The following is a 24,564-nucleotide window of genomic DNA, read 5'->3' on the forward strand; positions in this document are numbered from 1 at the left end:
ACTTTTCTGCTTGGCAGGAATGATTTCCAGGCGGTTAAGGCTGGCTTCAGCGGTTCAAAGAACGGCACGACATCATTGGCAAAGCTGTTATAGGTGAAAGCAGAGCGGCGGACCTGGACAGCGTAGAAAAATGGCACGAGGAAAACTGACGAGATATCCCAGCAAGATATAGAGTCCAAGATATCTTCAATGCGGATGAAATCCCTCTATTTTGGCAAATGTTGCCAAACAAGACACTTGCGTGTCGTGGCGACAAGACAAGCGGCGGCAAAGCAAACAAAGCTCGTGTGTCCGTGCTGTTGGCAGCTAATTTAGACGGATCGAAAAAGCTTCGACCTCTGGTTATCGGGAAAAGCACGGCAACGCAGTGTTTTCGAAATGCGCTGTCCCTTCCAGTTACCTACCGAGCGAACTCAAAAGCGTGGATGACCGGGAAGCTATTCAGCAGATGGCAATCGTTGTGGAATGATGATTTGGTAGGCGAAAATCGCAAGGTGTGCCTGCTCGTGGACAATTGTTCATTGCACCGCTGCAGTACGACCTTCAGCAACATCGAGCTGCGTTTCTTGCCCCCGAACACTACGTCTGTACTGCAACCACTGGATCAAGGCGTTATACGCGCAATGAAAGCCGGCTATCAGAAGCACCTGGTGTAGAGGCTGCTGCAGAACCTTCTTGTCGGCAGGGAGCTTAAGATCGACTTGCTCGGAGCTATTTCTATGACGAGTAGATCGTTGGCAGATATCAAGAAGGAGACGATCCAGAACTGCTTTAGGCATGCCGGCTTCCGCATGCCTGGTGATGACACCACAAATTCTGACAGCACTGAAGACACTGCAGGTGTTTCCGCCGAAGTTTGGAACGAGCTGGCAGAGTTCCCGGGTGCTATCGACGGATCGACATTCGACAAGTTCGTCAGTGTGGACGATGATGTCCCCATCATGGGCCAATTACAGGATGAGGATTACATTGCAGGCGTCGCGTGCCGACCACGAGCCAAAGCGACAGCAACATAGAAATCGACCACGGCCCATTGCCTACATCCTCCGAAGTGATTAGTGCACTTGCGTTGGTCCGGCGCTATTGCTTGAATGTGGAAGGTTGCGGCCTCAGCTGCTCCGACTCGTTGGACAACGTGGAGGCGTGCGTGCTGTCGCAGGCAGCGAAGTCGTTGACACAGAAAAAAGTCCGGGACTATCTTGTTCCGCAGTAAGGCACGCAAGTAAGCCACCATATTAATAAAGTACTTTTTTTCAAGTTTGCTATGTGCCTTTGTGTCAAAACCTATCCCGGGCCTATATAGAATTATGCCATATATCAAACTAATAAACGTTTTTTGGCGAGTTCAATAGACCCGGGTTCAACTGTAATGAAGTGTGAGTGAATTCCAAGGATCTCACAACAGTTCTGGCCTAAGGTTGATTCCAACCATCTATGCTTTTCCAAAAACAGTACTTCCAATAGGACTCACTCAATCTATTAACATAGCCCCTTCTTTTTTTTTTGATGCTACCATGCAATAATCTCCATGCAGTCTACTGTAATTGAAAACTCATGCAAAGTAAGGCTTCACACTCGAAGCGTCCTGAAACTACTCAGTAGTACACTGATTAGATTGCAGAGCTAGTCTACAAAGCAAAAATCTTGCTAATGCGTAAAGCCTTGAGAACAAAAATGCCATGCATGGGTTCATGTGCTGGCTCGCCTGCCTGCCCACTTTTTCAATTTTCTAACGTGAATCATTCAGTGTGGGAATGTCGGTTTTGAAGTACGCTCGTCGCACAGAAAAACTTATTCCAAATAAAATGAATACAAGTTTCAAACTTATTTAAGCCATCAAACTTTTTGAAGCTGCTTGTTGCATTAATGTGAAAATAAAAATGTTTCCAAATAATGAAGCAAGGTGCCCATCTTACAAACTCCTGCTATACTGAAGTTTAATTGTAAATGGTAACAATATTAGAAAAACAAGTGATGTATTACAAGTTCAGCAATTCTAATTCATAACATGTGTTGCCCTATCTGCTTCCCCATATCCATCAACAATATTCTTCACCGAAGAGTACACATAAGGCTCTGAAACATGCTTAAATTACTACAGTTCTTCAATTTTATTCGGCTGTAGATGTAGCTTTCATATGCCAACAGTAAATATTCCCATGGAGCACGCAATGATGGCATTACCTGCAGATGACATCACGAGCCTTTCAAAGTGACAGAACCAAAAAGTTTCACTGAACTACTCCTCCTGGCTCACCTGCATGGCTGGGACGCCAGAAGAAAGCTTATGTCACGTGCTTGCATTTCAAAACGTAGCTTGTTTTAGTGCATCAGCATACATTCCAGCTCAACGAGTAGTTACTACGGTAGTTAATGAGGAAATGCATAGGCTGCAAATGCAAGCAGAAAAGTATACCGTGGAGAAGAGTGTGCTTACACCAATACAGATAAGCTGCTGCGTCGGCTGCAAAAACTAGAAAAACGAGAGAAAAAAAGAGACAACACTCAACAACTGTGCCAGCTTCAAATAATACGAAGTCAGTGAGCGAAGAGAGAATGATAAAAAAAATAAAGAGCTTCGGTCTCAAGAACTTCCTAGACATATGATCCAATTTGAGAATTGAAAACGAAATATAGGAGGCGTGTAAAAACTACTTAGCAAAAAACACATGATTGCACAACAAGGCAACTCCAGAGAGAATAAAAAGTTGTGACAGTGTTCAAAGTTTCATTTGTTCTGCTCCCCCTTTTTCAAGAAACAAGCTCTCCTGGAAGGAAATGAACTACATTTATGATGTTAAGCCGTCCCGTTGAACACACTGCAATTCACCAATGGAGAGCCCCCCTATGAGCAAGACAAATAGCATCTGTGTCGTCATTCTCGAATTTCCAACACTGCAAATCAACAAATAGTTGTCATTAATGCTATCCTTTTCATCCAACTTTTGTGCCAGTTTTGCAACGTGCTGTTGTTCCACGATGCCATGCCAGGCCAGAAAAATTTAGTAGCCACAGTAAATTATAAAAATAAAAATAACCAGTGGGCCAGTTGACATATAAGCTTGAGCATTGATACCCTTATACGTTATACAAATAAATAGTTGCACTCGGAATAGCTACGAAAAGAAAGAGAGCCACAGTGAAAACAAAGAGTGCTCACTTGAAGAGCTGGGGCTTCCCGAGAGCACAGGGCTGTTTCGGCCGGTGGAAGGGGCAGACTGGATTTCCTCCAGGCCCGCGCTCTTGTGAAACCTGCTCAGCCGGTTCACAACTCGGGGTGAGGTGTGGGTTCTCCTAGTGATGGGGCCTGTAAGGCAGAGGGGGAACAAACACTTTATAATTGCCATTTAACCTGCACAGCACAGAAATCATCAGCTTTAGCCTAATTCACAAGGCAGCGATAGTGAGTGCTGAAAAAAAACTGTCCTTTCGTACTTCACTATCTTCTTCCTGTTTTTAATGTAATAAGAAAACATTCCTAACTAGTGCATGACCATGCAAGCCAAATATTACCCTAGTGCTGTTGAATGCAGAAATACCTAATCCGACGGCAGTCGAAAATAGTTTTATATTTCGGTAATATGACAGAAGAAACATAATGCATGGGCAAAAAAAACTTTATAACATGATGATAACATCTTTACAACATCTTTTGTTTATTGAAACATTTTGCCGTATGACACGGATGTGCTGCAGGGAAGCTTAATGATGCAAAACGGTCTTTACAAAGAGCTAATAAAACACCTGCTCAATGAGCCATCTACAGTCCACGACCAATATTTCAGATGCCAAATTTTTCGGACATGATTGATAATTTGGACTTTCATCCAGCCCCAGGTTATGCCCCGGGACATGCATTCAATATTGCCACCTATAGTTAGGAGCCGGCAAGGCCTAGCCAGCCGAAAAGGGCGAACAGAACAAAGACGAAGTGTGTGTTAGCGCTTAGCTAAAAGATACACGCTCGTGTCTTTCTGCCCCGCTGTTCCTATCTTGTCTCTACGGCTCTTGGTGCGTGACAAACTGGTGGACGTGCTGGGTAATCTATGCACCCTACCCCTCCGCATAGCAAGAACTCAACCGGTGGTCACTCCTGTGCACCGCGGCAGCAGAAAAATTCGAGGGCAATCCCCTGAGTTTGGACTGCTCGCAAACAACATGGCGGCTCCGACCAGCCCTACCGACACCAACCCAATCAGTACGAACGGCACAACGCTGCTTCATTGCACCTTACTCACACTGCGAACGCCAAATCTCTTTCATGGCACTGCATTTGAGGATGTCGAAGATTGTTTTGTTCATTACGAGTTCGTTGCCCTGCACAACCAGTGGGACGACGCAGACAAACTGCGGCACGTCTAGTTCAGTCTTTTGGACGGCGCACGTGTATAGTAATGAGAACCGGCCAGGTATCCTTACATCATGGGAAGACTTCAAACGCCGGCTTCTTAGGACATATGCCAGCTCTGACCGTCGGGAGAGAGCTGAGCGCGATCTGCAGTCCTGCATACAAATGCCAAACGAAGGGGTTGCAATGTAGGCCTGGGACATGACGCGTCTTTTCCACCGAGCTGACCCCGGCATGCCAGAAGAAAAGAAGGTACGGTACCTCATGCGGCGCGGAGTGAAAGAGCAGCTTTTCGGTGGGCTTGTGCGCAGTCAGCCCAAGACTGCGTCAGAATTCCCCACAGAAGCCGTCACCATCGAAAGCACTCCTAGGCACCGGGCTCCGTCTTACGAACGGCACGTCAGCTTTCGGTGGCCAAATGAATTTCTTCCGAGAGCTCATACGTTCAGTCATCCACGAAGAACTTCAGAAGCTGTCAGTGCCCTCGCAGCCCACTATCTCCTCGTTGTCCAGCGTTGTCCGAGATGAAGTCTAGCATGCCTTAAGAGAACCACCTTTCATGCGGTATCATCAGACACCCGGTGACTTCCCCCGCATGATGTATGCTCTTTTGCAACCTCAAGCTTTGGCAACCTGTTACATCTGCGATTCCGCATCCCACCGTGGCTAAGCCATGCTGCAGATGGTCCAAGCGGCGCCATATTAGCGCACCTCGCCTGATCTCACGGAAATCAGACGTCTGGCGTGCGCCAGATCGACGTCCTCTCTGCTTCCACTGTGGCGAAGCTGGGCATCTGCACCGACAGTGTTCTTACAGACAACTTGGACTACGCGGATTTTCGACGAACTCACCGCCGCCCAGGTTCGTCAGTGGTTCCCTGAAATTGAAGAGTATGTGGCTCAGCAGCACGGAAATTTGTCATCTTTGCACCAGTCACGCTCCCCGTCACCGCGGCGATTTTCTCCTAATCGCTGTACCTATTCGAACGTGGTGCAGGGTCAGTCACCCGGTCCACACCAGGAAAACTAACCACAGCGACCTTTGCGGGCGAGGCCACTCATACTGGACAAGCTCAAGGCCTCCTACCGCCGCATCTGCAAACTGACGATCCCCCAACGACGACATTAGCTGGTTCCGCAAAAATTTCATTAGGCATTCCAGTGCTGCTCAATGGTCGCAAAGTCAGTGCTTTAGTTGACACGAGTGTGGATTTTTCTACAATAGGTGAAAAACAGGCTGCTCTCCTGAAGAAAGTGACAATGTCTTGGAGCCTCAGGCCAGTTTGTACTGCTGGCGGGCATATCATCATGCCACTCGGCGTTTGCACAGCACGAATACAGAATCGTGGTTCTACCTTTGTTGTCAGGCTGAGCGTCCTCCGCCAGTGTTCTCGAGACCTGCTCATTGGCATGAACTTCCTGAGAGAGCACGGTGCTATCATCGACATTCGACAATGCCTCGTCACGTTCTCAATAAAAAGCGCCACACCCGAGCATGATCCCAGCCATGATCGAGTATGTCTGCGTGTAAATGACGATGCTGTGACAGTACCACCACACTCAAATGTTACGGTTCAAGTCATCATATCATCAGCCTGACTACGTCCACTGCAGAACAAAGGCCTCTCCCAAGTTCCGCCAGTTAACCCGGTCCTGTGCTTGCTGCTGCCAATTTATACCCGTAAACTTCTTTATCTCATCTGCCCACCTAACCTTTTGTCTCCCCCTAACCCACTTGCCTTCTCTGGGAATCTAGTTGGTTACTCAAAGAAAGACGTGTACCTGTTGGCTCGAGTGGACAATTCTCTTGACAGGCTGAGGCGAGCAAAGTACTTTTCGTCAATCGACCTCAAAAGTAGTTATTGGCAAATTGAAGTCGATGAACGTGATCGCGGTAACTCCTGACGGTCTGTATGAATTCCGAGGGCTCCCATTCGGCCTCTGTTCCGCTCCGGCCACATTCCAACGAATGATGGATACCATTCTCGCTGACCTCAAGTGGAAAAAGTTGCCTCGTCTATTTAGATGATGTCGTTGTTTTTGCAAAAATGTTTGACGAGCACCTTGAAGCTATACGATCCGCTGACCTGACTCTCAAGCCTGAGAAATGCCATTTCAGCTACAAAGAACTGAAGTTCCTAGGTCACGTTGTCAGCGCTGCAGGCGTTCGGCCCGATCTCGAGAAGACTGCCGCTGTGGCCGCTTTTCCAGCTTTGACAGACAAGAAAAGTCTTCGACGATTTCTGGGGCTCTACGAATACTATCGCCGCTTTATTGAAAACTTCTCTAAGATTGCGGAGTCGCTCATCAGAATTACATGTGACAACACCCCATTTCTGTAGACTGATGCACAAGCGACTGCCTTTGCGGAAGTGCAACATCGATTGTCTTCCCCTCCCGTACTTGGTCATTTAGATGAGGACGCTGACACAGAGATGTGCACTGATGCAAGCAACATTGGTCTCAGAGCTATCTTGGTGCATACACAAGATGGGACCGAATGTGTGATTGCCTACGCAAGCTGCACTCTATCACGCACCGAGACCAACTATTCCAACATCAGAGAAGGCATGTCTCGCGGTAATATGGGCGATTACGAAGTTCAGGCCTTATCTCTATGGGCGCCCATTTAAAGTTGTGACTGATCACCACGCTTTATGTTGGTTGGCTAACCTTCGAGACTCCTCTGGGTGATTAGCACGATGAAGTCTGAGACTTCAGGAGTTCGATGTCACCATCGTATACAAGTCGAGTAGAAAGCATGAAGACGCCGACATGCTATCACGAGCACCTCTAGAATCTGACCATACAGCTGTAGAAGACGACAGTGCCTTCCTGGAGACTCTCAGTGGGGCGGACCTCCTCAGTAAGCAACGAGCGGACCCCGAGTTAAGGCGTCAATCATTTAGAAGGCAGCACGGCATCTATTACTCGTCCACTTTCCCATACGTTGCCATCCTTTTGCTTATGACATGACATATTATACAAGAAAAACACCGGTGTCGGCAGCAGATATTCTAGTCGTTCCTCAAGACCTTTGTGATGACATCCTATTAGCCTGCCACGATGAGCCGACATCCGGTCATCTGGGATACTCACAGACGCTCGACCGGGTACGACAGCTATATTTCCGGCCTAAACTTGCAGCTTGCGTAAACGCTTCGTGAAAGGATACCGCGAATGTAAGCGTCGCAAGTCACCACCTGTAAAGCATGCAGGCCTCCTACAACCCATCTAACCACCGCATATGCCGTTTGACCAGGTTGGGATGAACTTCATTGGACAGTTTCCTTTGTCTCACTCTGGAAACAAGTGGATAATCGTCACAACTAGTTACTTGACGCGCTACGCTGAGACGAAGCCATCGCCACGCGGTACAGCATCTGAAGTTGCCCAGTTTTTCATGCACCACATTGTGCTTCGTCACGGCGCCCCATCATTCATTATCACTGACTGAGGGACAGCGTTTACGGCAAAACTGTTGGACGACATCAAGCTCAGTTACGTGAACCACCGTAAGACAACCGCATACCACCCTAGAGTAACGTCCTGACCAAAAGGCTAAACAAAATGCTGGCGGACATGATTTCTATGTACGTGGATGTGCAGCATAAAACGTGGAACGAGATCCTGCTGTACGTAACGTTTGCGTACAACACCACAACCCAGAAAATGACAAGGTTCGCATCTTTCCACCTCGATTACGGTCGAGACATACAAACCATGCCAGACTCCATGATTCCTTGTGACATCGACCAGCACGAGCTGTTCACTCCTGATGTCAAGGATTACATTCAGCGTGCAGAGGAAGCACGTCAACTAGCTAGCGCGCACATAAGATCGCAGCAATGTGAAGACTCCCGAAGGTACAATATTCACCATCGACAAATCACCTATCAACCTGGCAAACAAGTGTGGGTTTGGAGGTCAACTATGAAGTTATTCCAGATAGAGGCTCGGCAACGACCCAGCGCCACTCACCACGAACAGAGATTGTGCATGTCATCCGCCTAAAACCTTCTTTTACGCGGCGATTCTCGCCTTATTATGCCCAGGCAGCAAACATTTTCTTTTTTTTTTTTTCTGACATTGTTCGTTGGGTCCCCAACGAACTGTGAACTGTGTTCATGTTTTTTTCTTATGACCAACCATTTTTTCTTGCACCTGCATATGCCCTGTGCACTATAGGTATAGTTTCTTCCTTTTTTTTTTTTCCTTATGGGTCCTGGTGTCCCCTTGCTATTAGAGCATCGAGTCGATGCTCTAATGAAAGATGGAATAATGCCACCTAGAGTTGTGAGCTAGCAAGGCCTAGCCAGCCGAAAAAAGCAGAGAGAGAACAAAGACGAAGTGGGTGTTAGCGCTTCGCTAAAAGATACACACTCGTGTCTTCCTACCCTGCTGTTCCTGTCTTGTCTCTATGGCTCTTGGTGCGTGACAATATATTTCGCAGCTCAAAATTTTGGACACTTAAAGGGCCACTCACCAGGCCCCATAGCAAATTTCAGTTATGCAGTGAAAGTTGTTGGCTGTTCGATGAGGAACAATTTGCCACAAAATTTTTTTGAATCGGTTCATACAAGCTGAGAAAACTTTTTTTTTTTTTTTTGAAGCAGCGCGAAATGAGCTCGAAATCCTTGCCACTCCTGCGCATAGCATTCGCAAGCCAAATCTCCTCCTTACCCTCCCCGGCATCCGAACAAGAGGTCACGTGCGCATGACGTGCCTGAACAAGTCCAACCCCCGACCACGCGAGCGGCGTTGTTTTGTTGACCAGCATTTCTTTTGTGGTCTATTGCCTGTTTCTGCGGGATGGTTTGAAAATGCTGGCTTAAGACGCGGCAAAATATATGAGCACAATGAGTGCGCGAACGCGTAGGAGTGTACACTTTCCGCTTCTACGGCTGTCGTCTGCTGAATGCGCTGACCGCGGGGACACTAGCGCATGCGAAACGCCAACGCATTAGCCCCGCATCTCGTTGCAATTCACGGGGAAAAATGAAAGAAAGACGCGCACCTTTTCTTATTGCCTCTCATTATTTATCTCAAGCTTTATTCATCTATTCAAGCAGCAAATTACATAAACTACGCATGTCGTGTTAAATCATTTAAGCCATGTCACGTGGTATACTGTTGACAACGTCGGAGCATAGTTGTCTACGTAGATGACCAACGTCACTGCATTGCCGTGTACGTAGGGCCATTCATACGCGCACGCCATGCCTTCATTCTCTAGGCGCGCGCCCGCAAAAGGAAGGGGGAGCAACGTTCATCTTCAAATTCGACCCACTTCCGCGGCACATAATGTTGAAAATTTGGGGAGGCGGGATCATGAACACCTCATCTATGCATTGCACTTGTTAGCTCAAAACTGTCAAACCTGGTGAGTGGCCTTTTAAGGACAGGCTTTTTGATACTTTGAGACTTTCCAAGCGTCAGTTGAGCCCACATATAACGACCCCACTTAATTAAAACGAACTTCTGCTTGAAACGAAGGATAGCCACATTACCGTGAAAATATACATTATCTCTTATGGCACAAAATCACACAGTGAACGTCTCTGAGCCCTGCCGATCGGTTACAGCGAACGGAGTCGGCGCTCCGGCGACTTCCCGGGACACCACTTTCGACCACCAATAAACCATCAACGAGGTGCCCATAGATTCCTATTCTTAAACGCCGACCCTTCCTCCGCAGCCGTCTAGTTGTTGCTCTCCCAGACTGCTGTTTTGTAATGCACCCCTCCGTCCTTCGTCCCGCATCCCCACAGACTTCGACGATTAGAAATTCGTTCCACGTGCATGCTGACTGAGCATACAGCCGGTGCAGGCTACCCTCCCAAACAAGCTACCCAATCTACCCTCCCTCGCAGCTCCTTTGCCAGTCTTCACTGCGTCACTCAATTCCATTCACCCTTTTTCTCCCCAAGAATCTATCTCCGCGACCCTGCCACATACGGTTTTTTTCTGGCTAGAAACAAGCCCAGAGAAGATGCGTGCTTGCTTGTCTTATCACACGTGAGCTAGGTGCACCATGTGTGTGCTTTTTGCTCATTAGCTGCTAGTGTTCAGGTGTTCTGTGCTGAACATTGCTACCAAGCGAGCCATTTTGACAGAGCTCCCTCAAGGTGTGAAAAACTGCAAGTTGGTTAAAAAGTACGGCGTGAGCAAGTTAACAATATCGATGATCCAGAAAAAAAAAAAAGGAAAAGATCATCAGTGCCGTTGCCTACACGACGAAGAGAAAGCGCTTGCAAAGGGCTACCTATGCCGACGTGAAGGACACGCTGCTGAAATGGTTCGACGACGCGCGAGCTCGGAACATTACAGTAAGCGGTCCTATGATGCTGGCCAAAGTGAAAAACTTTGCATTCCCTTTGGACTTTCCCAGCTTCTGCCTCAAAAATGGCTGGCTACATCGGTTTAAGGTGCACATTGTGTTCAAATCAGTAGTTGGTAAGGCGGCCTCGGCAAGCGACCAATATGTTGCCTCGTGGCTGAAAGCAAATCAAGACACCATTTCCAGCTATGCGGAGTGAGACGTTTATAACGCAAACGAAACTGCACTACTTTATCAGATGCTACAAAAAAAAACTCACGCCATGAAAGGTGACACGTGCGCTGGCGGCAAACATTGCAAAGTGCGTGTCACGGCACTTTTGTGCACTAATACAGATGGCAGCGACTTGCGCGTGCCCTTTGTAATAGACAAATCGAAGAATCCACATTGCTTTTGTGGATATGTGCCTGTTCTTTACAGACATAATGCGAGAGCATGGATGACACGCGATATATTCGTAGAGTGGCTGCGCGAAGTTGACAGTGCCATGCACAAACAAGGCAGAAGCGTGCTGCTCGCGGTTGACAACTGTTTCGCGCACCACGTACAAGCCTCGCTGATGGCAGTGACCCTGCTTTTCCTGCCGCCCAACACGTCTAAGGTGCAACCACTGGATTTGGGCATCATTTGCGCGTTCAAGAGCTATTATAGGTGTCGCATTATGGAGTGCTTGCTCGTAGCTGTTGACTGCTTGGTACCCGACCTGCCGCATCGGGTGACCTTGTACTCGGCTTTGGAGACGCTGAAGGCTTCGCCGACTGAGGTAACGGCTACACTTGTGTAAAACTGTTCCCCCAAAGGCTGGCTTTGTTGACGCTGGTCCCGATGCCTTGCCTAAAGTCCCCGAAGAGGACCGAACCACCGATTTGTGGCAGTGCGTCGACTCCGACTTGGGATAGCGGAACAGTTGCTGTGATGACTTCATTATGACCGATGATGATGCCGACACTGCAGAGACATGCACGAATGAGGGCAATGTGAATGAAGTGCACGGCAAGAGCGATGCGGAGGAATCTGACGACGACAAAATTTTGGAGTCAGCGACCACGAGCATGCCTGTAGCAATGGGCTACATAGATAACCTCAGGCAGCTTGTATATGCCAAGGGCCTCGGCAAAAAACACGCTGCCGCATTAAATAGACTTGAGATGGCACTTATCACATCTACGCTGTCGAAACAGACGTGCATTACGGACGTTTTAGCAATAAAATTAATTTTTGGTTTTGACTTATAACTTTTTAAAAGCGCTGTTTCATTTACAACAAACTTCGGGATATAAAAAATGGATGCGGCATCAGGCTCAGGTTCGTTTCAAACGGGCTCGACTGTACGACCATTTTTTCTTGCCGCAATCTTGTTTGTTTACGTCTTCCTCCAATAGTTTCGAACCGGCGCTGGCCTTGGGCGCGGCCGATACCTCCGCTTGCCTCCACTAGGGTGGCTACCTCGAACGCCTCGAACTGCTGGATTGAGGCTATTTCCGCATGAGCGTTGCAGCCGAACAATTTTTCTGTCTTCTCTGCTGTGGCCGTTCAATGAATTGGACTGACTCGACGGACTGTTTACCTGTACGTGTGCCATTTTTTCCATGTGAGTCGCCCAGCTAAGTGCAGTAATTCATAACAGATAATGAATCATCGATTTTATCCTCGGCCTCGAGAGCTCTGATGAAGCGGGGAAAGAATGTTACCACGTCGATGGCGAAGAAAGCTACCATCGTCAAGCTCAGTGAAAGTGGCCCACTGCAGGAAGACATTGCGAAAGAGTTTTATATTTCCGAACAGACTCTTTTGGACTACATGAAAAATAAGCAGAAGATTTTGGAGGCAGCAGAAAAGTCTACTGGATGTCGCCAGAAAAATGTAAGCCAATGCACATACCCAAAGCTTGAGGAGGCCCTCTTGTATGGCTGAAGTCAACAGTGGCCATCAAGATTCCGGTCTCCAAGGGCTTTTTTAACGAAAAGCTGAGACGATAGTTCTTTAAATGAATGTTGAAGGATTTAAGGTCAGTGACGGCTGGCTAAGAAACTTCAATACGCACCTTGACCTCAGTTTTAAAAAACTGTGCGGCGAAAGTGCAGCTGTCAACTTTAGCGCCATTGCAAACTAACTTTCTGAAGAGCTGCAGGACCTTTTACAGGAGTACTTGCCTGACAACACATTCAACTTTGACGAGACCAAACTTTTTTTCAAGCTGATGCCAGAAAAGACTCTTGCCTTTGCTGGTGACCCTTGCCATGGTGGCAAACACAGTAAGGAGCAAGTTACTGTACTAATTGGTAGCAATATATCGGACACAGAAAAACTGCTGATGCTCATCATCGGCAAGTCTAAAGCTCCAAGATGCTTCAAAGTTGTAAAGTCCCTGCCGTCTTGTACGAGGCCAACAAAAAGGCCTGGGTAACTCAGCAGATCTTTGAAAGCTATGTCAGAACACTTGATCGAAAATTTAATTTAAAAGGCCGCAAAATTTTTGTTGTTTGTGGACAACTGCACTGCACACAGGCACATTAACAACTTTAAGGCTGTGCGCGTTGAGTTCTTGCCACCGAACCAATGGACCAAAGTGTGTCACACGCACTCACAAAGTAAACTATCAGTCACGCTTGCTTTCGCGTGCGGTGGTGTGCCTCGACCGGGGAAAAATGTACCCGGTCGATTCACTTGGAGCACTTAGCATGCTTGCCAATGCGTGGAAGTCACTGGCATCAACAACGCTGCACAACTGCTTTCAATACGCGCGATTTGTGTTGAATGGTGAGTCGGCCGCATTGGACGAGGACAGCGTGGTCAACCAGGTGCCCGGAAGCGAAGAGCTCATCGACGACTATCGTACTGCGAGCGCCGAGATTCCCCCAGATGTCTCATTTTCCATGTGTGGACAATGAGCTGGAACTGTGCGGTGGCCTCAAGGATGAGGAAATGATTCGTCCAGTGCTTGCAGAGTCAGAAAGCAATGATGATGACGACGACGACGACGAGTCAGAAAGCAATGATGATGACGACGACGACGACAACGACTTACCTGAAACAGCTCAGCCGACTCAATCTGAGCTGATGCAAGTCATCGCAACCTTTTCGCCAGCTTACAGAGACACGGAAACTCTAGCCGAAATACGGGCGGACATGCTTGCATAGAAGTGAAGCATAGGCCAGAAGATGATCAATCACTTTTTCCACCCTCTATCTCAATAGTAAGCAATAAAGTGAGCATTCTTGGGACACATTTGCTTTTTCAAACTTCCCAATTTTTCAGACGTTTTTGCGGTTCCTTGAGCGTCTGAAAAATTGGCCGTCGACTGTATAGTTCGAGATGCACACACCCCTTCTACCTCAAAGCCGTGTGATTCCCTTCAGCATCTGGCAAAACAATGGTGCCTCATGGGCACATTCATTTCAAGGGATGCAACAAGTGATCACAGCATTTTTAGAAGTCTATTTGCAGGGCTGAAGTGCACCACAGCATATATTAAAATTAAAAATATGGTAGTGAGCACTTCTGATACGCTACACATAGTAAGACTGTAATAATTTTCAATACGTTTTACAAGGTGCTGTTTCAAAGATCTGTTTAATACAAACAGTAATTCATAACTTTAAATTTATACATTATATAGGTTTGACTGTGCATGCAGTGAAAAAAGCCTGCAAGTTCGCATAAATGCGACGTTCGAGGTCATTTCTGTTTTTTTTTCCTTCTTACTTGGTGCTGTATCAGCATTGATTTAACGGTGAAAGTGATAGTCTGTAGGTATCAGTCACAGGGTAACTCACTGTGACAATGAATTTCCGATAAGGAAGAGCTTGGACGCACACACATACATGGACATTCCTTTGTATAGCTAGAGGAACAGCAAACTGGCAGCTGGCAGTTTCTTGCCTCGGGAAGTGGATATTGGTGGGCTTGCAGCACGGCCGTTATCCCTTGTCTGCAAGCGCACACTTAGTGTGATAAAAAGCGTCTGTACTGTACTCAACAAATGTGCCGTGCCTGCCCTCGATTGATTTGTGGGGTTTAACGTCCCAAAACCACCATATGATTATGAGAGACGCCGTAGTGGAGGGCTCCGGAGTTTTAGACCACCTGGGGTTCTTTAACATGCACCCAAATCTGAGTACACGGGCCTACGACATTTCCGCCTGCATCGGAAATGCAGCTGCCACAGCCAGGATTCGATCCCGCGACCTGCGGGGCCGTGCCTGCCCTCGATTGTGCACTTATGCCAGGTGTCAACAATCACAAGTGTATCCTTAAAAAAAAAAAACAATCCTTTGCCAATGCCTGCCAATCTGAGCCAATGATACAGCAATGACAGTGATGCCATGTAAGCAAATTATACGTAAAAATGCTCTGTCTGATAGCCATTTTTTGTGCTGTCTTACTTTTGATGACGTAGACATACATATTCATGCGGCTGCTTCGAGCCTAAAAACACAGCCTTCATTGATTACAGCTCCATCGCTTGCTGTCTACACTGCCACACAGTTTCGTATCTGCCCTCAAATGTGAAGTCAGTGTAAGCAACACGAGTTACAAAAGTTACACATTACCGAAAAAAAAAAGTGCACTGAAGTTGACCATTTCAATAACGTATGTATGCTTTAATTTTAATGTCCTTAACAATATTTATTATCTATATTTTATAGCAATTCGGGACTCTGACACAATTTCCATGACTAAGGTTTTTGCATGGTGTTTACGTTCAGAAAGCAAAGTGTTTCAGGACCTCTCTGATCTTCAAATTCACGGTGCTGGGAATGCCTTCCAGCATTTTGGAGCAGCCATTACAGTAGACAAAATCTGCTTTTGGAGCAGCCACCTATGTGTTTGACACACACAGAGGAAGAAAATTTAGCTTTAGTTTAGTTCTCTCAGTTCAAATAGCCATTTATACAGAAGCAGCAAGCTCACAAAATAAGCTCACAAACAAAAGTAGGATTATGAACAGAAGCGGTGAGATACTGGATGATATTTTTAATATATATATATTTTTTACCTTTGTAGCACTGTGTAAATTTCGTCCATAGTGAAGTATATTCCACCAAGCACAGCATACTGCAGCACAAAGCTAGCTGCAGCATGAAGTTGATAGCAGCTTGCACGCATGCACAACACACACATTCAAAGCTAGTTAAAGTAAAACCTCGTTAATACGTACATACATGCCGAGAACCTGCCAGGAGCGTAGCTAACTACGCACTAAGTATAGTGTACATTAACCACAAAGTACATCAGCGTGTGCAGGCTTTCCCTTTATAGTGGGGTGGGGTGGTGGAGGTTTGTTGCAATGCCCCCCTCGCTATCATGTCAATGTATAGGGCTGACTTTGCAACCCCCTCCCTCTCCCCTCAATCCGCTGCCAGGACCTCTAGCGGTCCTGGCAGTGGATGAAAGCGCATTTAGGCTGCCGCCTAATGAAACGTACTACGCTTGCTGTCTCGGTGCCTGTGATCCACAACGCTCAAGTCCGGAACAGCGAGCTGCTCTTGTTTCTGCAACGTGGTGCACACTAAAAAGGGTCTTGCACAGCAATTGAGGCGGCAGTGAGTGGGGCCTCAGCGCTCTCAGGTAGTCGCCGGCTATTAAAAGCGTGCAGTAGGCTTAAAGCACCACATACACCTAAGCTTTTTGTCGGGAATGAGTCATACTGGCACCCTTTTCGGTTGTCGCTGCTTTGCCTTCGTTCTTTCCCAGTGGTCACCAGAAAAGGCACTGCCGCAATCGTGCTGAAGTCTATATAATTTACCGGATAATTCCCAGCTTTTGCAGCAGCGCAGGTGTACACAACAGCAACCATCGCGTAAATAACTGCTCACAGTGCGTGCTGTAAACATTACTTTCGGTTTCAAAACTACTTTGTGATGCAGCAATGGCACAAATCAGGCAAAAAAGATGCTTTTGAAGTAGTATGGTGCCATAATTGGAGCAGTATGGCGTTGAGTACTGTACTACTCTATAAAAGTCACTGCTACACAAACAATCAATGTCCAGAGACACTGTGTCACAAACGAACTACAATGGAGCGAACATGCAAAAGTAGAGCCTCTCACCTCCGTAAGGGGTAATGGGGAATATATGAGTGGTGCCCCTGAGCGTGCTCACTGCGACCCACCGACTGTCCAGCGAGAACGCCACATCTTGTATCTGGAGGAAGAAGGGCAAGCGTCCGACGTTATTTCAAAATAGGTACTAGACACCCTTGCATGCCTAACAGCTTCACTTCCGTTGGGCCAAAGAAATTGCAGGACTTCTGAGGGAGGCACAAAACAAGAATGGTTGACTCTGTCACTACACGTTAAAAAAAATGGGAAAAAGGGAGGTACTTTTGCCGATGCTGAATAATAAACACCAAATAGTGAGCTGGCACTTTCTGGATCGTCTTTGGAAGTCTGCGTGAGCTGGCACTAGAATGTTTCACATAAGAGGAGACTACAGGGCCTGAAGAGGACTTTCTGATGGCTTAGTTAAAACATATATGGCACTATTCAAGAGTGCCAAAAAAAGAGGAAAACCGTATATAGACATGGAACAAAAAACAATAAACATGAGAAAACCACTTGTACCATGACACTTGCTTCTTTTTTTTTTTCCCGCCAATACTGAGTCTTTGTTTTTACTGCTGTGACAAAACAGCGGCAGTTGAAAAAAGCATTGGCAAGCACAGTGTAGACTCCCAGTAAATATAAATTAAATGGAACATGCTTTTCTTAACCACTTCAGGTCTACTGCAAATAAAACCTAACCAGGCTCGGTTATCACAGCAAATAGGGCAGTAAGATGGGTAGAGGTTTGACCGTTTACCTTGCCACACTTCAGTGAGTTGGTATTTCAGTACATTACAGTGAGTTTCCCAAGGTATTTCAAACAGCCAGAACTATCGAAAATGTACACCCTTTTGAAGCATATGAGCTGAAAGCCTATAAGCGCATTAACTGGTGGCTGGTCAAGATGATCAAAAGGTGCTTTATTATAGATAAAAGAAAAAACAGGAAACGGGAGCTGACAGTGCAACTGCCACAGGCATAAGTATTGCGAGGATATGAAGTTGACATTGGTAGAGCGCTAGATAACAAAAATGTCTGACATAATCAAATCAAAGAGGGTATGTATTTTACTGTCCACAAAATTTGGGAGAGAACTGTGGCAATTAAAACTATTTTCATTATTTATAAAGGTAAAATGATAAAATTAAGCATGCAGATGTCATTTGATATCTACCTGGTGATATCATACCTGAAATTGTGTTGTTTTTAAGTAACAACACTTGATACTCTCAGTGTCATTCCAAGTTAATTAATTAATCAGACGTAAGCTCATTGAAATTCTTGCATAAGGATATTCACAAGCGCCCATTCTGTGCCTTAATGCTATCAGTTTATTCCTTAATACTCATACTCAAGTTAGCACACAAAAAATATTTTTGAAATGTCCTAGACATATTGTCTTACTAATAACTTTAGGACAAGCCAATTATAAAAATCTGTATGATGTGCACACAAATGACAACTTTACGGCATTCACCAATGTGTCAGAACCTAAGTGCAGAAAATGGAATGGCTACATTTTTATTTATTGCAAAGTGGCACAGGGATGATTGACAGCAATTCCTCAAAAAATGAAAGCTAAAAAACGAAGTTCAATGAAATTAGAGCTAGAATCTAAGAAATCGGTACTCAGAAAAAGCTGGCTCTATTTTTCATTGAAGAAATGCGGCTGTGTAGTTCTCTTGAACTTCGATCTGTCCTCTTTACGATGACGCCAGTATGGCTGCACTGTCAAGGAAAAGATCCAGATTTCCATTTTCTGAATTTTCTCAGAGCTTTTCACAACAGCCTGCCAGTTCTTTGCTTTTTTCTCGACTTCTATTACCTACTTTGGTCTAATATTTCACCATGATGTAAAGCAAGGTCTCAGGATTGCACAAAAAATAAATTGCAAAATGGAATATTTTGACCAAATTTACCATTCCCATCGCTGCGTCTCCCCTTTAAAGGGGATGCATTCGGAAAATGCCCACTTTCTTGAAGCAAGGTGTTTCTATCACTATAAAGCTGAGGAATGGCCTACGCATCAGTAATAAGTTGATCACATTCTCAGCTGGATAAATGCTTTTGTTCCAAACAGCAGCCACTTATGGTATTATAAGACAGCTGCACATTACTTTTTACTGGGCCAATTTGTTTATACTTAGCATGGCACAACGAGGCATGAAATACTGAAAATAAGACCAAGAGCTTCACAGCCTTTCAAGTCGTGGTCCTACATTACTCTGATCACTTCCTAGTGCATTGTAATGAGAACACCACTGCTCCGACTCACTTTAGCCGTAGTGTCACCCCGATGGAGGGTGTACAGATGCTGGACGCTGCCGAAGGTAGGTCCACCTGGGTGGGGCATGAGGTGAAACAGGTGGAAGTTATGACCCAGACGGTCGGCCGTGAACAGGAGCACCCCGCTCGGGTCGAAGTGCAGCGCCGACAGCGGCTCCCCATGGTGCGCCTGGAAGTGCGCCACCAACCCCTCGGTGTCGCTGTCTTCCTCCGTGCCGAATGATCCTGTCGACACACCCAGCACATCCACAACCGACACCACTCCAGGACACAGAGACGTCGAAGCACCGACTACACCGCCGAGGCCACCGCTCATAGCACCTCCCATACGGTGGCATTCCTTCTTGGAGCTGGTCGTCGTCGACGGTGCCTTGTGGCCCGTCAAGCTTGAGGCCACAGTCTCGCTAAACAGGGACAACCCTTTGCCCAGCGTCTGCAAAGATGATAACATGGTTAGGTAGTTGCACTTCTCACGTGAAAAAATTACCAGCAGCTGTATCTTAACGACTCTGTACATGATATAACCTATCACATGTAGTTTCCTAGATTTGGCTGTTGATAGAGGAGTGACATCAATGGGGACCAACAAACACCGATCTGAAGTGCTGCAGCACCAATAGCTGCCAATAATCACAAAGCCAACAAATTTCTTCGTGCCTGCTGCTCCCACAGGTTGTTGATCTCGATGTTTCACACATTGTAGCTTGCATGCTCTCAAGCCACTGCCATAGATGTAAATGTGACACTCGCAGAATGTGCTACATCATCAGTTGCCAAGCTGAAGCTTGTTAATATGACCATGCCAGTCAAACTTACTTTTACATCAATACCAAAATCTAGCCAATTTCAAGAGCTCATTTTTTTCCTTGTTAACACGACATTATTTAGAAGTAACTAAGCTTGCGTAAGTATTCGAATACGTTGAATATTCAAATAAATATTGCTGCAATTGAATTCACTTCGATTCAAATTCAAATTATAGCAATTTCAAACTATTCAAAACGAATGAATACCTACGTGCATATTAGCATATATGTGACCCCTGTAAAAAAATGTTTCACTGCACAGTGTGAGTGTGGGGCAATTTTTAAGCTGTGAGAACAGCTATCCAGGAGAAATTCGCACTGCCACGAAGCCTCCCTTTAGAGTCAAATAAACATGCATATTATCCTTGCATCAATTCTTCAATTTGCCAAGCTTATTATACTGGCTTATATGGCCTAAGTACAGCAAAAGAAAAAAACTTTTTTTGTGTGTGTGCATAATTAGTGTACTAGTCACTATATGGTTTGTTGTTTTCTTAGTGTGGCTCTTTGAATATGTTTGAACTTTTTTGTAGGATATATTTTATGAATAATGTTTTCACCACTATTCTTTCTTTTTTTTTTTCCTCTAAGAAATTTCTCATTTATTTTAGTGTGCTTGTTGTTTACAGTATGGCTCTGTCAATAGGTATTTAATTTGTCACTCTTCATGATACCTTCACTATTTTTTTTTTCCTGTGAACACTGCCGATTCTTGTAACCTTTTTTGTATTGAATCCATCACTAGCTTCTTAGGCTATGGGACCGAATATTTGTACATGCATTTTTATACTGTAGTGTGAAATAAAAACAGTATTTTTTTTAAATACGGGAAAGTTCTTTCCGCATGCTTTGAACCAAAAAGAACAGTTTTTGTACACAGCACTTGTTTCATTTTTCTTAAATACGGGGCAGGTTAGTTAGATCGTAAAAATAATGCCCATTTTTCTTTATAATATGTGATATTCAAATTCAATTCCAAATAATTCGAATAAGCTAACTATTCACTTCAAATGCGCTTTGAACCTAAAATTCACTATTCGCAAAAACCTAGAACTAATAGAGTAGAATGCTAAGGAAAGTATGGGCATGTTATGGTTAGTAAATATCATGTAAATGTAAAAAAAAACTCAATTGCACAAAAAGATAATTTGCTGCTGGCAGGGACCGACCGAACCTGCGACTTTAGAGTGAGTCTCGGTGCACGTACATTTATGCATTCCCTCCACGTCAAAATTCCACATCAGAATGCAGTCAGCAAGTGACCTCAAGAGCAGTAGTAGAGGCAGCATCACAATGCTGCCACTTTTCATGACATGATCACTTTTGCAAGACCTTGAGAAGATTACAATTATGGAACTCATTTTTACAACGATGCACATTAGACCTCCTAGAAAAGAAACGTTGAGAGTGTGGAATCACTTACAATTTCAATAAACTACGCAATTTCATTCCAAAGCTGCTTGACACGTCTCGATGTCTTTATGGTCTGGATGCGACATATTCAACAACATTTCAAGTTGTGAATGCTGTTAGTCATGTAAAGCACTTCAACACACCTGATGGCCATTTGAGCGAAATCTTGTGAACGTTATTGATAAAAAAAAAAAAAAGCCAGGCCTGCACAAAACACGCAGCACTGTCACAGCGAAAGCTAGAGGAGCGGCACTTCAGAGCTTTTTCGAGCACTCTTTGGGTGGCTGCTGCAAGCACACTTGCAGGGTACCGACTACACCGTGAATCATTGTGTAGAGGGCAGGCATTCACTATGCCATCCTATCGTCATTCTTCGGAGAAGCGTAGTACCCACTGCACTCTTGCAAAGAATTTTGTGCATTTTAGCAACGAAGCTCCTTTAGGTCTAAGGCAGTCCCTCGTCCCTCCAGCATACCCAGTAGCACCTCCCTTATCATACAATAGATGGCGCTGCCCCATAGGGATGCAGACGAACTGCAGTTGGGTGACGAGATATACTATATGGGGCTGTACGCATTCTGTGTTCTCATCTCTATTTCTCGTCTAGTTTCCTAGATGGTGCTGTCCCACAGAGATCTGTGCATTATGGCAGTTGGGTGAATGGACACTAGATTGCATTGGAGATGCAGCTGTTCTCCGACTGGCTGCTGCAAGGGCTGCGCCCTTTGTCTCTCATTCTCTTGGATCGTCAGCGTAAGTGTTGGATCACGCTTGGTGGCTCGAGAGGCTGCCAACAAGCGAGCGCAGTGCAGGGCAGATCCCGACACAGTGTGCGCCAAGGAAGCTGCTGCAAAATGAACTCAACGAAAAGCGGACCCCCGAATGCGAGAGTGAGAAAGGACGTTGAAGGGCGCGCAGCGCCGGGTGCACCTGAATGCTGCTCTTCGGCGGACTTATAATATCACTGAAAAACCTCCGGAGCTTCGCCCACCTCCCCATCATCCACTCCGTGGAGATGCCGAAATTATTTTTTATGCTGTGGCTGACTACGATCAAGAATTTTGCCAAAAGCTTTTGTAATGCCCACCCATGGGTATGCGCCACAGCTAATAGATGAATGACATCCAAGCTTTTGTAAGGGGTTGGAGCATTCGACGACCCACTCATTGCACAATTAACATTGTGTGCCACCTCGTTGTTCCTTTGCAGTTCTAAAATGCTTTATTGCTGATATTATTGCAATTTCTTTCCTGACATCAATCCTGCCTAAGACCAGTTTGCAATGGTGTTTCAAGCATCGGCATGGCTCAGTGATAGAATACTGGGCCGGCACGCAGGGGACCCATGTTCGAATTCTATTGTATTTTTAGTGTTTTTTATTTGCTAAGCTTTTTTTTTTCTTATTTCATGTGATAGTGGTTACAACCACCGCGGGCGGTGGACAACTACAGCGCTGCACGCGTCCCTTGTTGTGATCTCATACAGTCGAACACGAATATATCGAATACGAAGGGGATCGCAAATGAGCTCGATGTTAAAAAATGGAAGCCCCAAGAGCTTATCTGTACCTGACTATCACAATAGGCAAATTCAAGAATGACAACTAATTCCACTCACACGCTGCATCATATTTGCATGAAAACCTTTGTCTGGTTCTCCGTTTTTGAAATGTTGAAGATGCTAGTCTCAATTTTATCAAGGCTGTGCAGGTGCGACAGCTTGGTTCCCTTCATGTGGCCGATACAACGGCGAATGATGCCCAATGCTACCGCCACTTTAGCGGCCAAGTACGCGCGTGTAGCCAGCGTCTCGTCTGGACAATCCTCCTCATCACATGAGCTGTCCGCCTGGACATTGCCGTCCGCTTCCACGAAGCGGTCCGCAGACACTTCATGTGAAACAGCTGCCGAGAGGCGGGACGACCACTCGCGAAACTCGTCGTCGTCATCTTCAAGGGTTTCCGCAAGTTCCACCGTCTCGAAGCCTGCCTCGCAGAAGCAATTGACCACTGTGTCCATCTTCATGTCTCGCCAGGCACCGAAGATCTCCGCGGGAGAAAACTTCGTGGAGATTTCCGGCCACTCGTTCGTCATCCACTGCTGGATGTCCTCGCTGCTGACAGCTTCGCTTTCACCAGAATTGGTTTTGCCAACCACGTTGTAGCGCTGCTTAAATCTATAAAGCAACCCACTGTTGTCGGCGAAGTTGTTTCACCAAATACAGTGGCAAACCATTTCGCCTTGGCAATCAGCATTGAGCACTTCACCAGAATGTTCTTCGGGCGCAACTCTAAAAACCAGGCATAGAGTGCCTTTTTTACATTCCCGTGGGCAGAAGCGAGCACATGACAGGCTCCAGACGTTCGCTACTCTGTCGCCTTTGCCTTGATATCTGCCTTGTTTTCCAATAAGGTACTCAAGTGCTCTGTGGTATCCCAAAGTCGTCCACTACTGTCAAACATTTCTCACCCGCTTCAACACGCTATTGAATAGCCTTCAACTTCGCTGCAAAGTCAAGGGTCTTGCGCATCTTTACGCTGGCCATAGCTACACGAGAAGTCGGCAATTCAAGGAGTCCGCAGTGGCTTTGCACACCATGCACGAAAAAGAGAAAAGCTGCACATGCGATGGTACGTACACGACCTGGCAGCAGAAGCAACAAAGCGCTCACGAGGCAATGGCCATCTGCGAGGGCAACAGCAAAAGGCACAAGTTGTGGTTGGGTGATCAAACCTCGCAAGACAACAAAAAAAATAAAAGGCGAAAGGAGGAGGATGTCGGCTCCTTCGTTGCAGCTCTCTGAGCTGACGCGTATGTGGAGAGAGCATGAAAGAGAAAAAAAGGAGAAAAAAAAAAGCCATTCGGCAAGTTAGAGATTGTGCAGTACGAGCCCTATTGCCCCGTTTTCGAGCGTTTCAGGTTTTGGCGGAGGCGTGGTGCCGCGCGGAGGTCGCCGGGCGCTGCGACTGCTGAAGCACGCCTTCCAACTTCGACTTGGAGCTACGCTGCCGCGGAGATCGCAAGGGTGGCGAGTGCCGAAGCACGCCTTGCGATATATCCGATATATCCGAAGGCGGGTAAAAGACTGTTTGATATAAATATGCAAATTTCTATACTTTTAAAAGGAATTTCTAGGGGATAACTTGCGAGTTGCACATAATCGAAAATTCTATATATGTTGGGTTCGATATACCGATGTTCGATTGTAACAGCTTTCCCTGTAAAATGGTCACACCAGAGTGAAGCAACTAGAAAGTCCCACTGACTACGCCATCACTGCAGATTAAAACCATTTAAGCCATATTCTGGATTTTGTATTATTTC

The 24,564-nt window shown here is 46.0% G+C and overlaps 1 protein-coding gene across 3 annotated transcripts in view; it reads right to left on the minus strand.

Annotated features, from left to right (window-relative positions):
• LOC119172389 (BCAS3 microtubule associated cell migration factor) overlaps nucleotides 1–24,564 on the minus strand; it is an 88,455-nt gene that overhangs the window by 46,032 nt on the left and 17,859 nt on the right. For 2 of the 3 annotated variants that reach the window (XM_037423473.2, XM_037423464.2), the window contains exons 11-14: nucleotides 19,012–19,455; nucleotides 16,743–16,836; nucleotides 3,161–3,307; nucleotides 2,438–2,473 (exon numbers count right to left, since the gene is read on the minus strand). In XM_037423473.2, coding sequence (XP_037279370.2) covers nucleotides 2,438–2,473; nucleotides 3,161–3,307; nucleotides 16,743–16,836; nucleotides 19,012–19,455 — 721 coding nt within the window. The remainder of the gene's footprint in view (nucleotides 1–2,437; nucleotides 2,474–3,160; nucleotides 3,308–16,742; nucleotides 16,837–19,011; nucleotides 19,456–24,564) is intronic. The other variant, XM_075889973.1, reaches the window with a different exon arrangement.

This window comes from Rhipicephalus microplus, chromosome 3 (assembly GCF_043290135.1).
Source record: "Rhipicephalus microplus isolate Deutch F79 chromosome 3, USDA_Rmic, whole genome shotgun sequence".
NCBI classification, from domain to species: domain Eukaryota; kingdom Metazoa; phylum Arthropoda; class Arachnida; order Ixodida; family Ixodidae; genus Rhipicephalus; species Rhipicephalus microplus.